Source organism: Microcaecilia unicolor, chromosome 13 (assembly GCF_901765095.1).
Source record: "Microcaecilia unicolor chromosome 13, aMicUni1.1, whole genome shotgun sequence".
In the NCBI taxonomy this organism is placed as follows: Eukaryota; Metazoa; Chordata; class Amphibia; order Gymnophiona; family Siphonopidae; genus Microcaecilia; species Microcaecilia unicolor.
Window position 1 is genome coordinate 36,859,803 of NC_044043.1, and position 16,624 is coordinate 36,876,426.

The window sequence follows — 16,624 nt, forward strand, 5'->3', positions numbered from 1 at the left end:
CTTACCATGACCAACCCTAGGTAACCCGTAAAAACAAAATATTGAACCACATATCCTCATCAAAATAAAACAAATTTATAGAAGAAACATGACTAAAATCCAATATAAAAGTCCTAATGTGCTCTAGCAAAATACACCAAAAAAAGAAAGCAAAGAACAAATAGTCCAAACTGACAAAAATTACTTGCAGGTTCAAACCCCACAGAAGCAGCTACCTAAGTTCCCAAACTGGCTGGGATAGTTTGAATAAAAGATTTTGCTGCTTCGATAGAGGTGAAAAAATGGGTTTGACCATCATACAGAACATAGGGGAGCAAAAGCTTTTTGCCGAGCGCGTACTAGCAATATAATCCTAGAAACATAAGACTTTCCGATTATCATAATCCAAAAATTGCCCACCACGTAAGGCTTGCAGGATACCTCGCTTGGAAACCAGAAGCAAAACACGAGAAAAACCACCACCCTAGGACATGAATGACCTGTCCCAGAGATTAGCCAACGGGCCCATTCAGTTTTAAAAGGATCCTCAAGAGATGCCAAGTGCAAAGATTGGGGTAGTCAAGTCTCTAGGATTTTCACCGAATCTTCATCCTTCAAGGACTCGGAAAGGTCCACCAGGAGCAGGTTATTGTGCTGGGCCCTGCTCTCCATATCGTCCATCTTGCATTCCATCCACTGGATACTGAGGCAAAGCTGATCCATATCGCATGATGCACTCTGAGCCTCAGCTTCCAGTACTCCCATGTGATGTTGCTCTGCATCAAACTCCAAATCCATATTATCCAAACAGTCAGGAGAAGCCTCGATTCTGTTATGTAGTTGCTGTAGTTTGGCATTCAACGCAGCTTCCTCTACAGCCTACACTTCTGACACAATCTCCTTAGACCATTCAGAAAATACTGAAAGTGGGGCCAACTGAGCCGCAATCTTAGCTCCAGCTCCTCGTGACTTTTCCAGAGCCCTGTGGGTCAATCTTGATGCCAATGCAAAAGCAAAATCCTCAAAACCTTCATCACTCAAGAGTCAACAAGCACAGCAAAAGGGAAGAGAACTTTATTGCTCGTTTCTTGCAAGAAAAATATACAGGATATGTGGTCAATTTGGTGGGGAAACAGAGGAATCAAGTGACCTTTACTGAGCCCTTAAAACATTTTTGACCAACTCTTATCACAAATTTCATGCCTAGTATCCTTTGCCAATAGACTATTACTTCTTTCAATGGATTCCCCAAAATCTTTCCTAATTTTTGGTATATTTTTGAGATGATGCCTCTGCTTAAAAACTAATCTAGGGATAACTGCGCAAAATCTGTGAGAACTCTGTTGCACAATCTCTTGAGAGAAGGTCAGTTTGGATTTAGCTCATTTTGTTTCTTAGGCAACTCAAGGCAAATTACATTCAGGTGCAGTAGGAATTTCTCTGTCCCTAGAAGACTTTGATCTAAGGTTCTACTTGAGGCAATTGAGGGTGAAATGACTTGTCCCGGGCCTCAAGGAATGTCAGAGAAGAAGGAGATGAACCAAAAGCATGGGACTTTTTTACAAAGGAAGAATGGTTGACGGGAATGACGCTAATACAATGTGACTGCATAGAGAGGCTACAGAGTAAATTTGACTATTTGCGCTTGCAGCTGAATGATATTTCATCTTTTAAGAGCATATACAGATATGCTTTTGATTTTGCAAGGGACAAAGACCAGAGAAATCTAGATATTGACACTGCAAAGTCTATGTTGTACATAAGTAATGCCACACTGGGAAAAGACCAAAGGTCTATCGAGCCCAGCATCGTGTCCACGACAGCGGCCAATCCAGGCCAAGGGCACCTGGCGAGCTTCACAAACGTACAAACATTCTATAAGTTATTCCTGGAATTGTGGATTTTTCCCAAGTCCATTTAGTAGTGGTTTATGGACTTGTCCTTTAGGAAACCGTCTAACCCTTTTTAAAACTCTGCTAAGCTAACCGCCTTCACCACGTTCTCCGGCAACGAATTCCAGAGTTTAATTATGCGTTGGGTGAAGAAATATTTTCTCCGATTTGTTTTAAATTTACTACACTGTAGTTTCATCGATTGCCCCCTAGTCCTAGTATTTTTGGAAAGCGTGAATAGACGCTTCACATCCACCTGTTCCACTCCACTCATTATTTTATATACCTCTATCATGTCTCCCCTCAGCCGTCTCTTCTCCAAGCTGAAAAGCCCTAGCCTCCTTAGTCTTTCTTCATAGGGAAGTCGTCCCATCCCCGCTATCATTTTAGTCGCCCTTCACTGCACTTTTTCCAATTTTACTATATCTTTCTTGAGATGCGGCGACCAGAATTGAACACAGTACTTAAGGTGCGGTAGCACCATGGAGCGATACAACGGCATTATAACATTCTCACACCTGTATTCCATACCTTTTCTAATAATACCCAACATTCTATTCGCTTTCCTAGCCGTAGCAGCACACTGAGTAGAAGGTTTCAGTGTATTATTGACGACGACACCCAGATCCCTTTCTTGGTCTGTAACTCCTAACGTGGAACCTTGCATGACGTAGCTATAATTCGGGTTCTTTTTTCCCACATGCATCACCTTGCACTTGCTCACATTAAACGTCATCTGCCATTTAGCCGCCCAATCTCCCAGTCTCGTAAGATCCTTCTGTAATTTTTCACAATCCTGTTGCGAGTTAACGACTTTGAATAACTTTGTGTCATCAGCAAATTTAATTACCTCGCTAGTTACTCCCATCTCTAAATCATTTATACATATGTTAAAAAGCAGCGGTCCTAGCACAGACCCCTGAGGAACCCCACTAACTACCCTCCTCCATTGTGAATACTGCCCATTTAACCCCACTCTCTGTTTCCTATCCTTCAACCAGTTTTTAATCCACAATAGGACATTTCCTCCTATCCCATGACCCTCCAATTTCCTCTGTAGACTTTCATGAGGTACCTTGTCAAACGCCTTTTGAAAATCCAGATACACAATATCAACCGGCTCCCCTTTGTCCATATGTTTGTTTACTCCTTCACAGAATTGAAGTAAATTGGTCTTGCAAATTGGTTGGCTCTCCTACTTGGAAGAACGTGGCCCCTCTTCTCAGTTTTTAGAGGGCCCGTTCTCCTTGATGAATGTGTTGAATGGCAGAAAGTCCGTCAGACATAACACACAAGCCTGAAAAGAACACATTTCTTTTGTTGCCTGCCTAATCAGCCAATATCAGAAGAGAATCGACCAAGGATCAAAATATCGTCTGTATGAAACGCAGTGTTTCTCTTTAGGAACAGAGGGGTGTTTTTGTTACATGTGATATGGACATTGAGCTATATCTTCTGAGACTGTGCATTGAAGGTTCACTTTATTTTGAGTCTAATGATGTTTATAACATTTCAAAACAATAAAGATTAAAATTTGCAAAGAATGAAAAAGTCAAAATGTGAACAGATCTACAGTGATCTCTTGAATGTGGTGTTTGATTTTTGAAAACTGAATTGTGCCAAAAGTCTTCAAAGTTTCATATGTAGTGGTGCATCAGACATTGTACACTGGGTATGCAGAACTGATCATTCTGTGTTTTGCCATCTATAAAATATGTGGTTTGAACCCTTTCTAATTGTTACTGTGAGTTGAAAATATGAGGTCATTCTTCTGAGGGGTATAGCAGAGTGACTAATGAGTTAGTCAGCTGAATTCCCCAGGGTTTAACTTAAATCCTGCACCGTAGTTAAAATATTTGTAATTTTAACCACATTAAAAAGAGGCATTCCTGGGCTGTTTAGCTTGAGGGTGTAAACTAAGCATAAATGCTTGTCCAGCAACCAGGATGAATTAGGTAGTGTATGATATTAACACGGAAAAGCTCTCTTAGAGCTCAGGTAAACAGAGGGGTTTGAGCATGCATGTATAGGGCTTCCTGTGCAGCTGCTGCCTCTCCAATTTCTTTACTTCTTTTTATAAATTTGTTGATTACAAAAGGCAACACAGCAACTCTTTGATAAAAGGACTAACTCTCGGTTGTATGGCCTAAGCTAAAACAGATATTTGAGTGTTTAATACCCCCCCCCCCCAAAAAAAAAAAAAGAGAAGGTGGCCGGTTCAAATCCCACTGCTGCTCCTCGTGATCTTGGGCAAGTCACTTAACCCTCCATTGCCTCAGGTACAAACTTAGATTGTGAGCCCTCCTGGGACAGAGAAATATCCAGAGTACCTGACTGTAACTCACCTTGAGCTACTACTGAAAAAGGTGTAAGCAAAATCTAAATAAATAAATAACCCTGGCTTTCCTGGTTCTCAGCCTGCTGCTCTAACTACTAGGCTACTTCTCCATTCCGAGCCTTTGAGCAGTAGGTACTAAAATACTGGAACCCTGCCTGCATTATATTTCACATCAATCTGCTGAACTGTCATTAGCTCACTGTCAAACTTGTCTTAGACTGTTGTGCCATAGAGGGGAGTAACATTTAATAAAAAGCTTAGGGAGAGTTTGTTTGTATCCTATTTTAGATTTGTTGTAAAATGAAATTAAAAACAAAAAAAAGATTAGGGAGATTACAGTAGGAATGGAACAGGTAGACGTGAATCGTTTGTTTACTCTTTCCAAAAATACTAGGACTAGGGGGCATGCGATGAAGCTACAAAGTAGTAAATTTAATATGAATCTGAGAAAATATTTCTTCACTCAATGTGTAATTAAACTTTGGAACTCATTGCCAGAGAATGTGGTAAAGGCAGTTAGCTTAGTGGGGTTTAAAAAGGGTCTGGACGGCTTCCTAAAGTAAAGTCTATAGACCATTATTAAATTGACTTGGGGAAAATCCACTGCTTGTTTCTGGGATAAGCAACATAAAATGTTTTGAGCTTTTCTGGGATCTTGCCAGGTATTTGTAACCTGGATTGGCCACTGTTGGAAATAGGCTTGAATGGACCTTTGGGGTCTGTCCCAGTGTGGCAATACTTATGTACGTATGTACAGAAGGAGATAAAATAAATAATAGTTCTTACCAAACTTCCGGCTGAACAAATCATTTACTTGCTCTCTCAGATGTCTGGCCCTTTCCACTTTAGAAAATCTCTCATTTTCTGCATCTAGAACAAAATACAATTTTTTTTATAATCAACAAGTTCACATTTGTTAAACGTTTGTACACTAGAGGGGAAAGAAAAATCAGGAAGTGTTAAAAACCCCAGTTTATCATAGAAGACAACATACATCCACACGTACATTTTTGAGTGCCCATGTTAGACGTGTGCAATCTTTTCCGGCAGAAATACACAAAAATTCAAAGGTGTCTATTTACTAGGCTGTGCAAAGATTTTGCAATTAACGTGTGTTAACAGCAAAAGTTAACCCACTATAATATCTTCAATACCTCTGCACCAACTGTTGAGGGCTTTCTGAAAACTGTGAGGCGACACCTGTGCAATTCACAAACAGAAACGATAGCAAACACGTGATAATGACACAGGTGATAAACCAGAAACCATAAATTGTTTTCTACCACAACGGCAGTTAACGTGCAATAACACAGCCCCCACACATTTCTGCAATTTCCTCATTAGATGGTTAAAGTTGATGCAGCTTAGTACATAGGCTCCAAAAAGTCACTCTAAAACGTGTACACATAAGCCACTTTCAGTAAATGGGATGTTTGCTGATGACACAAAGTTATTCAAAGTGGTTAAATCGCAGGAGGATTGTGAAAAATTACAACAGGACCTTACGAGACTGGGCGTCTAAATGGCAGATGACGTTTAATGTGAGCAAGTGCAAAGTGATGCATGTGGGAAAGAGGAACCCGAATTATAGCTACTTCATGCAAGGTTCCATGTTAGGAGTCACAGACCAAGAAAGGGATCTAGGTGTCGTCGTTGATGATACGTTGAAACCTTTTGCTCTGTGTGCTGCTGCGGCTAAGAAAGCAAATAGAATGTTAAGTATTATTAGGAAAGGAATGGAAAGCAAAAATGAGGATGTTATAATGCCTTTATATCGCTCCATGGTGAGACCGCACCTCGAATATTGTGTTCAATTCTGGTTGCCGCATCTCAAAAAAGATATAGTGGATTAGAAAAGGTACAGAGAAGGGCGACTAAAATGATAAAGGGGATGGGACAACTTCCCTATGAGGAAAGGCTAAAGCGGTAGGGCTCTTCAGCTTGGAGAAAAGGTGGCTGAGAGGAGATATGATAGAGGTCTGTAAAATGATGAGTGGAGTTGAACAGGTAGATGTGAAGCGTCTGTTTACGCTTTCCAAAAATACTAGGACTAGGGGGCATGCGATGAAGCTACAATGCAGTAAATTTAAAACGAATCGGAGAAATTTTTTCTTCTTTGTCAGAGAATGTGGTTGGCTTAGCGGAGTTTAAAAAAAGGTTTGGACGGCTTCCTAAAGGAAAAGTCCATAGACCATTATTAAATGGACTTGAGGAAAATCCACTATTTCTGGGATAAGCAGTATAAAATGTTTTGTACTTTTTTGGGATCTTGCCAGGCATTTGTGATCTGGATTGGCCACTGTTTGAAACAGGATGCTGGGCTTGATGGACCTTTGGTCTTTTCCAGTATGGCAATACTTATGTTCTTATGGGGTCTACAGTATTTCTCTCATATACCGATTACTTTGTGCTAAATGAACATTGCTTTCTTGGAGTTGTGGCTCTTTGAAAATGGATTATTCCATTTAGCTCACTGTCTGAAGTCATGTGAAAGAATACTGTGCCTGGACTGTGCACTACAGAACAGTGAATAGTTAATGAAAGGTAAAACAGTGATCTGCACAGATATAGGCTAGAAATAATATTGCAATCGCTAAGTTATTTTTTATCTCTAACCTGTAGCTGTAATCACAATTTAAATAACTGGGTACATCAATTCCAATATAGTTGCATCAATTATATCAAACACTATTGCTTAGCAACTACAACAAAATCTTTCTTGCACATTATAAATCTTCTAATACACTCTTCTAAAAACACATCATATTCATCTGGTACTGTTGATCATCAATATTGCACATTCCTCTCATATTTTCAAAAGACATGTTGCCCCTAAAAGGAAAGAGCAAAAATAACAAAGCCAGTACCCAGTCCGTTACGAAAATATGAGAGACTCAATACTTATCTTGACGGTCCTCCAACAGATAGTTCCAAAAACGACTATATAGTTCCCCTTGTTCATATAGCAAACACCATGTAAATGAAGTCCACAATATACTCCACAACTAATAGAGTCATCAAAGATGGGTCACTGTCACTCTCGATCCATTAAATCAATCTTATACATCTGTCCGCTGAATCTTCACCAGCTTCCAAAAGTTGTATCTAGCTAGGTGTAATGGCATAATGCTTAAAACAGCCATAAAGCTCTGATGTTGGTACTGGGTGAAAAGTGTTTCCAGAAAACCAAGTTATTTACTTGTAAGCTGGTGTTTTCTGTAGAGAGCAGAATACAAATTCTCACAGAAAGCTCACTGTGCATGCCATTTCTTGCTTGTCGCTGTTGCTCAGGACCTCCCTCAGTCCTTAATATAGCTCAGAGCAGCAGACAGCTTCTTGAGGAGGTAGACATGTGAAGACTTGTATCCTGCTGCCCGCAGAAAGCATCTACTACAGGTAAATAACTTGGTTTTCTCTGAAGACAAGCAGGATAGCAAGTCCTCACAGATAGGACTCTGTAGCTACAGGATGCCCTCAACATAAAAGTTAAAAAATGGAACTAGAAAGATGTTGCAACAGGCAGACCTTCAAAGTATTTTTGATGGCAACTGTCTATGAGCTCCAATATCTAGAGCTGTAGGTTGCTTGGGCCAGGTATTTCTATAGTCCTTCCCCTTTACCCAATGGTGACTGAAGTTAAGCCACTTTGTCAACAGAGAGATTCAACAAACTCGTCTAGCTTGTTCATAATGTTTCATATACATTGGCCCATAAACAGCTGGTAAGAAGCTGTGTGGATGTGAGTATAGTATTCTGAAAAAAAAAATTGGTCTCATAAGTGTCCAATGACAAGGCCTTCTTCTCAGGGGAACCAAGGAAAGAGACTTGGAAGCTCTTGGCCCCTTTGAGAACAGAACTGATCATCACAAAGTGGCAAGAAAGCTATTACTTTTTGAATCTGGCAATTAATGAACTGCAATTGTCTAATAAATTTTATTGTTTTTTTGAAATCAAGAATTTTTATGAAAAAAAAAAGCGTATCAATTTCTAGAACATACTTAATGTATAATACAATACACTTAGTTTATTGCTTGGTGTTCAATATTACTGCTGCTTCATGCTGTGCTGTTCCCCGCTTAGTTACCCTGAGCCGACGTTGGCCAGCATTTCGCTGCTTCTTCAGAGTCTCAGGTAATTACAGCAAAGTACTTGGAACACGTTGCACAGTGTTAGACAATTGCGGTCCATTAAGAATTTTTGGGGCCGCCCATAAGGGGTTTTTGCCTATGATGAAGAGAAGACTAGTTGGTCTGTTCTAGCTCCGACAGATGGATATTTGATCTGGGAGCTCTTTGAGGCTTTTCCCCTATTACTATTGTAGTTTTGTATTGAGTGGAAGCTTTTGTATTTAGAATTTGTTCCTATCTCCACACCACCAAGCATATTCGTTTACCTGGAATAGTGACCTGGATGATATTAAGATCTTCAAGTCCCGCTGCTGTGTTTGCTGCATTAGATGAATTGCTCTTTCCTTAAACAAAATATTAAACAGAGAAAAGCAGAAAAGCAATCAATAATTTTATTGAGTTTTATTCAAAAAGTGTAACAGAGTAGAAAAAAATTAAGATAATAAAAATAAATAACGGATGTATAAACATAAGAACTATATAACAACATCAGAGGCGCAAAGAGAGCCGTTTAAAAATACAAATGTCATGAATTACATGTAGCAGTGTTGTGGATATAAGATTCAAGAGTAGATCATGTTAAGACATTTACTTGACATAGTTTCTAATCTTTCTGCAATTGAAAATTCAAATTTATGATGCTGTAATACTGACTGCCACTAAAAATGAATGTTAAATAATTGAGCAGATTTCCAATTACATAAAATATGCTTTGGGGCTACAGTTAAGAAAATATCAAATAGTGTTATTTCACATTGAAAGGCAAAAAACATTTTTCATAATAAACCAAATGTTTTTCCAGAAAGAGAGTATACTCGCATCAATGCTCTTTTTCTATTGACTTTTTTTTCCCCATAGTCATCATTCATATCCGTGTGTTGTTTTAACAACTCATTTCAGTGTTCCTTTTGCTTTCTTTTGAGTGAAAATCCTTACCGACATTACATGTCTCTATGCTAAGCATCTTGAAGCAAACTACAACCAAACTGAACTCCATGCCTGGGAAGCCCTTAACACCATTATGAATTCTTTCAAAATACTTGCTTTTGAACAGAATTGTGCACTGGGGCTTTCAAAGCCAAGAGGATATTTATTTATTAGGATTTATTAATGTTCAATGTAAGATGTGACATTATTATTCATGAAAGTTTCAAAGGTTATACGAGTGGTTCTCAACCCATACCTCAGGATACACCTTGCCAGTTAGGTTCCTTGGATACCCACACTGAATATGCATGAGATAGATTTGCATACAATTTGACGTCAGACGCACGCACAGAAACAGATTCAAATTTGATCAGATCATTCGGCAACGCCACGCGGCCGAGAAGAGGACTTCGGCTGATAGGGGTTGGGGTCCCCTGCCAGCAAAGGCACGTGATGGGAGAGGGTTGGCGGCGGGAAGGGGGGTCAGCAACACCGCGCGGCTGAGAAGAGGACTTCGGCTGGCGGGGGTTGGGGTCCCCCACCAGCAAAGGTACGCGGCGGGAGAGGGTTGGCGGCGGGAAGGGGGGTCGAGAGGGTTGCTGCTGCAGCGGTGCCGAGGGGGGGCTAAAATGTGCCCCCTCACCTCGGGCTCTGGACCCCCCTCCCGTCGAAGTCTGGCTACGCCCCTGTGTACAGATGTACTACAACATTGGGCATTTACATGCCTGAGTAGGATATGCATCGTGTTATAAATAGCACACCCAGAGTGGCTACTACTGCAAATCTACGGGAAACCCACTTTAGAATTCTACACAGAGAGTATCTGTCCAAACTGCAGTCTGCTCGAGCAGGGGTGTTGCCCTCCGCTCAGTGCTGGAAATGTTTGGCAGTGGAAAACTCTTTTTTTCATTCTCTATGGAGCTGTGAGAGGGTTCAGTTCCTTTTGGATAGCAGTGAGACAGGTTTTTTTTTTTTACTACCTCCCTGCAATTTTCAGTGCCTATGACTTCCCAGATTTGTTTATTAGGTAAGATGGCTTCCTAAACTTTTGTGGGGGAAGGGCAAGTATTCTCTGTTTTGAAAATTGCATTTACGGTAGTAGCTCTTAGATGTGTGGTGCAGACTTGGGTGTCCCTGGAGCCTCCTTCTTTTTGGAGGTGAAGAAATCAGATACATGCCCTGGCTGCATGGGAAGCTACAGATGCTACCAGCTCCCGCAAACGAACCCAAAAATATTTGATCATCTGGGATTCATATATCCAGGTGCTCTCCTTGTCAGGCCATAGCTTGCTGTTTAACAAACTGAAGTATTGAGTGTTCCTGATAGGTGGTAAGGGGCTGAGGGAGGGGTCATTCTGTCTCTACGGGGCTGGATAAGGGGATAAGGGATGAAACTGTAAAATGTTTGATGACAACTTTTGCTCGGTTCTGATTATGCTTCATTTGTAGCTACTGTTGTTTTTTGGAGTGGTCATCAATAAAAAGCGTTGAAACTTAAAACACACAACAGTATAGTAGAAACAAGGCAAAACTAATCTATCATATAAATTTGATCAATGTAACATACCATCTGTTTTCTTCAAGGGCAAAGCCTCACTTTGCAGTCTGTTTGCAGGTACTTCTCTGATGGCAGCCTCAAACAACTCAGGTCTGCAAACAAACACATTAACATATTTGTTTGAAAAGTGGACAAAGATTTTTTTGATATTATGTAAATCTCTAAACAAATGAAGCAGCAATATTCTTATTCTCATATGCCTGTGTCCTGCAAATCTCTTTCAAAACAGGGCTCACAATGTTTATGTTTGAAACCAAGTAGCAAAGCAAGTGCAAACTACATTTCAGAAATAAAGTCACCATACTTTTTAATTATAAACTTGATCTTGGATTTGTTTCGAAGGATTTTCTCCAGCCTTGGAATGCCAAAAGTGGATGGTCTACGAAATGGAACACCTTCAGGCAAGCCTTCTACAAAGAAGTCATCAGGGTAAGATTCAAACAAAGCAAATGGGACATTGACAGGGTCTTTAAGACCTAGAGCTTCCCCTGCAGGGATACAAAAGAACCAAAAATAGCAGAGAGTTATTTAGCGTAGTAAACGTATCACCCCCACCAACCCAGTCAGTATTAAGAACACCTGCAAACTTTTACAATGGATGGAGATCACATTTTTTTGTAAAGTTTCATTTCCTTCTACAGAATCACAACAGAACATAACTTACGGGTCCCAGTTTTTTTCAGTATTTCAAACATTCCTCTTAAGCAGTTAATCTTGGTTAGATCATACCCCCCTTTTTAGTTAATAATTAAAAAAAGGGAAAAGAAAAGAAAAGAAAAGAAAGAAAAAGAAAAGAGACTATGTATGAAGGCAAATTTAAAAGTACTGTCACTTACCCCATGTTTTCCCGATTTCTTTCTCTATGTGGTATTCTAGTTAGTTGTATGATCTATCTACAGTACCTATCTATTTATGTTTTAAACTTGACAAGTCTCATATTTCACTGGATTAATAAATGAATCTGAAGGAATCTTGGACTTTAAAATAAATCACTGGGGTGAAAATCTACATGGAGCTAAGTATTTGTGGTTCTCCATTTAGAAAATTAAGTATATACGGTGGGAAAAACTCATATTAAAAAAACATATATAAAATTGTATAAACGGAATCAATGAAGATTACATGCCCACCCTTAACAGTAATATGGCTTAAGATATTAGGCCAATGTGGTGGTAGCATGCGACTCTGATGGTTCCAAAAGCACTGCTTCACTACGGTATTGATTAAGTAACTTAGAGGGAGCTGGGTATAGTGATGTGATATAGTGTTACCCCCTCCGATGTAAGCATTGTATGGTTGCTAAAATATTGAGGTTAAACTAAATAAGAAAATTCACAATCCCCCTGTAACAGAAGGAAGATGAACATATGTGTATGGTCATTATTGCATGCTATATTTATCTTTCCTGACGTATATGATACGGATTCATCAGCTATGTTTTCTCAGCCAAATATTCTAAATTGAATGGCTCAGATTTTAATTTCTGGTGCTCAGTGAACAGAAATGGAGTGAAAGCAGGTAGTATCCAGGTTTCCTTATCACAACTCATACAGGTATCTCAGGTATCACAACACATACAGGTATCTCACAGATACGTATAAGCAATGTGCATGGCACAGAGAGATAAGGAACAAAGGTGGTAAGTGCCTAGAAAACCCTCCCCAAGGGGGGGTGGGGGTGGTGGAGGCTAAAATGGTACTGGAGTTCAAGAATACTTGGGACAAGCAAACTATCCTTAACTGTAAAAAAAAAAAAATGAAGAGACAATAGAACAAATAATTGCAGATGGGTCTGTTTAGCAAGCTGCTGGTATAGTAATAACTACAATTCCCAGTTACACAAGCACATCTATCCTCCTCACCATTTGAGGACCTATGAGAAGGCTTTGGGGTATGCTTGGGAACATGGCTATCCACTGCCCTGTGAGCTTGTTTGTATCTGTGGCATGCTGGGAGGGGGTCTTTCCACTCACTAATGGTGCCAAGATGGAAAAAAAAGGGGTTTCATAGAGTCAGCTGTAAGATGCTGTTGTCCGGCCCTGCAGCTGATCCCTCATTGAGGGTTTCTTTTACAAAGCCACACTAGCAATTCCTGTGCGGCAAATGAGAGGAAGCCCATAGGAATTGAACGGGCTTCCTTTCATTTGCCGCACTGAGAATCGGTAGCGCGGCTTTGTAAAAGAAGCCCTGAGACAGTCAGAGTGTTGCATTGATGGCTTATGCAACTGTTATTTGTTTGTTTGTTTTCTGCTCTGAAAAATTCTGACAGGATTAAGCTTCTGAATTTTTGTGCTCAATGATACTTTCTCTTACATTTTGGGCAAGCATCTCTATCATGAGAAGGCCACAGACAATATACACAGTAATCATGAATGTCTGAGAGATTCAAATTTGTTGAACATTTGGGGCACTTTATAAACCCCTATTTTAAGTCTGATATATCTGCTCTGCTTACTAAAAAGTGTCTAGTCAATGAACTTTTTTTTTTATTAAAAAAAATGGATCTTCTCATGTTTCTATCACTGCTTTCTTCTTCCTTGATGTGGTGTTTTTTTTTTTTTTTTTTAAGAAAACTGATATTGTGATGGGGAGATAGAGTAGTTCTGCAGTTGGCTAGCTGAATAAAACAGATTCAGGAAGCTGTGACAGAGACACAGACACACTCAGACAAACCTTCTAGCCTATGTGTGACTGACATCTGCTTGTCCATGGAGCACATGTTACAATAGCTACAACTCCTTCTTCCATAGAAATGCATTACACCATTCCTTTTTTGGAGAGGGGGAGGGTTCTTATTTCTCTGGAACCCCTGGTCTAGTTTGGCCCATTTTCAACCTCTGTTTCTTTTTACTTTTTTTTTTCCCTACATGTCAAGTTTCATCCTATTCCATTATATTTTTGAGCTGTTTCCATCCATACAAACAGAGAGACATTTCTCGACCCCTTTTATATAATTCTTTCTAACTTCCACTGGATTGGAGAGATTATAAAAGAACACGCACTTACCACACTTTTCATTAAAAAGGGTTTCCACTTTTTGTTTCAGATCAGTAATTTTAGCATTCCATGCTTCTGTTGAAAAATTTAGAAAACTATATGAACAAAGGCACGCTTTTAAAATTAGAAGTCTTCCATCTAGATCAGTGGCCCTGAAACCTGTTCTAGGGGAGCACCAGTCAAGGTTTTTAAAATATCCTCAATAAACATGCAAGAGAGAGATCCGCATGCAACAGAGGCAGTGTTTGCAAATGTATCTCATGCATATTCATCGATGATATCCTGAAAATCTGATGGGCTGCTCCACAACAGTTTTCAGAACCACCGATCCACATACAGTTGCAGGAACTGTTATCATACCATTTATAATACTTCTGATAAACTCAATGTACTTGTAAGACAAAAAACCTGGGCTCGATTCCCAAGCCATAAAATACTGGTGGCATTGTAAGTGCGGCATTCATGCACATGTGGGACAGAGTCTCAGTTATTGTTCAACAGTGACGCTTAGAAGACAATTAATTACCTAACAGGGTACTAAACAGGAAAGGCATGTAGGTGCATATGTTGTGCATAATCTATTTCTGAAGTTAAGAATTATGAATGACTGATTAGGTCTAGTCCAGATTCTGAGGATCCTATTAATTCTAATGAACCTCTTTTATCGTGTGAGGCAAAGATGGACAGACGTGCTGTGCTGTATTTGCTGACTATTGTGATTATCTGCTTTAACTGCGGTTATTCTTCATCTTTATCATTTTGTATTCTATCAAGTTGTGACCCCTGAGGAAGACACACTGCCAAAACACTGTTGCATCTGGACGATGTATGTTGCTATTTTTGGAAAATAAATTTTATGCTGAAGATATTGGACTTCTGTCTGTTCTTGGAACTATTTCTTCCGTTCTTTGGATTGTCTCTTTTGATACTGTGGAAGCACATTGCTACCATTTTTGGTTTGAAGATATTATTTTACCATTACTGTTTTGTAATCCTTGATTATCTTGTTTGTGCCTCGCCTTGAGATATCATGATGGTTAAGCGCATTACAAAGAAGCAATTCATTAAATTAAGCTAAATATATGTGGATGGAGGTGGGTTCAAGAATCTGTTAAAATTATTTTGGAAATATGTCTGATGTACTGGATTTACTGGAAAGCTTGATATGGTTTTGTTGTTACAACCTGCACTGACATTTACAATTTTAAAAATTCACATGAAAAACAAGCTTTTGTCTAATGTTATACCTGCTAAGTGTATGTGCTGGTAGAAACTGGCACATCAAACATGCATATAAGGGCTGATCCCATTTCTGCTCCATCTATCATTAGACCTGGTAACACCTATGTGTATGTTACATAAAAGTAGGCATGAAAACCATGATTCCCAAGGACTGGACCACAGAAGTACTGAAAATAAAGCAAAGTTTATTAACTAATAAAATGACTCGACACAACGTTGTGTTTCGGCCAAAAGGCCTACATCAGGAGTCTATAAAATACTACTAAACATACTAGAATACTTCGGGATCAGTGGAAGCGTACTCAGTTGGATCAATGGCTTCCTAACCACAAGAACATACCAAGTGATAGGAAACTCGAACACATCACTACCATGGAAACCAGAATGTGGAGTACCCCAAGGATCACCACTATCACCGACCCCTTTCAACCTAATGATGACCCCACTAGCCAAATCCCTATCCAACCAAGGCTTCAACCCCTTCAACCCCTACATCTACGCAGATGATGTCACGATATACATCCCGTTTAAACATGACCTAACAGAAATCACAAACGAAATCAAACTTAGCCTCCAAATCATGAACTCATGGGCGGATACATTTCAATTAAAACTCAACGCAGAAAAAACACACTGCCTCATCCTCTTATCACCACACAACACGAAAAAACCCCACACATATAATCACCCCAGACTACACCCTTCCTGTTTCAAACAACCTGAAAATTCTTAGAGTGACAATCGACCGAAATCTCACGCTAGACAGCCAAGCGAAAAATACAACAAAGAAAATGTTTCACTCAATGTGGAAACTTAAGCGAGTAAAACCTTTCCTCCCGAGAGAAATATTCCGCAGCCTGGCACAATCAATGGTTCTGAGTCACCTAGACTACTGCAATGCAATTTATGCTGGATGCAAAGAGCAAATCATGAAGAAACTCCAAACTGCCCAAAACACCGCAGCCAGACTTATATTTGGCAAAATGAAATACGAAAGTGCCAAGCCCTTACGAGAAAAACTACATTGGCTCCCAATCAAAGAGCGAATTGCGTTCAAAATCTGCACCCTGGTTCATAAAATCATTCACGGCGAGGCCCCAGTCTACATGGCAGACCTTATAGACCTACCAACCAGAAACACAAAAAGGTCAGTGCACACATATCTAAATCTCCACTACCCCAGCTGCAAAGGACTAAAAATATAAAACAACATATGCATCCAGCTTCTCTTATATAAGCACACAAATATGGAATGCACTTCCAAACGTCATGAAAACAATGCACGACCTAACAAACTTCCGGAAATTGTTCACAAAGGCATACCAGAATGATCCAACCTAAACATCTGAACCCTCCAACACAATCGATACTACCACCAGAACTGGACAAAACTTAACTCTCTCTCCCTGAATACTTAAATACTCTGTCATCTATGATCATGAACACTTGACCACTCTGTATTTCTCTTACAGGAATTGGCGATCGCCATCACGGTACTATGTAAGCCACATTGAGCCTGCAAATAGGTGGGAAAACGTGGAATACAAATGCAACAAATAAGTAAA

General features: G+C 39.7%; 1 protein-coding gene across 5 annotated transcripts in view; it reads right to left on the minus strand.

Moving 5' to 3' along the window:
- GTF2I (general transcription factor IIi) overlaps nucleotides 1-16,624 on the minus strand; it is a 263,654-nt gene that overhangs the window by 18,848 nt on the left and 228,182 nt on the right. For 4 of the 5 annotated variants that reach the window (XM_030186158.1, XM_030186155.1, XM_030186156.1 and 1 more), the window contains exons 25-29: nucleotides 13,827-13,892; nucleotides 11,126-11,309; nucleotides 10,831-10,913; nucleotides 8,603-8,680; nucleotides 4,996-5,079 (exon numbers count right to left, since the gene is read on the minus strand). In XM_030186158.1, coding sequence (XP_030042018.1) covers nucleotides 4,996-5,079; nucleotides 8,603-8,680; nucleotides 10,831-10,913; nucleotides 11,126-11,309; nucleotides 13,827-13,892 — 495 coding nt within the window. The remainder of the gene's footprint in view (nucleotides 1-4,995; nucleotides 5,080-8,602; nucleotides 8,681-10,830; nucleotides 10,914-11,125; nucleotides 11,310-13,826; nucleotides 13,893-16,624) is intronic. The other variant, XM_030186159.1, reaches the window with a different exon arrangement.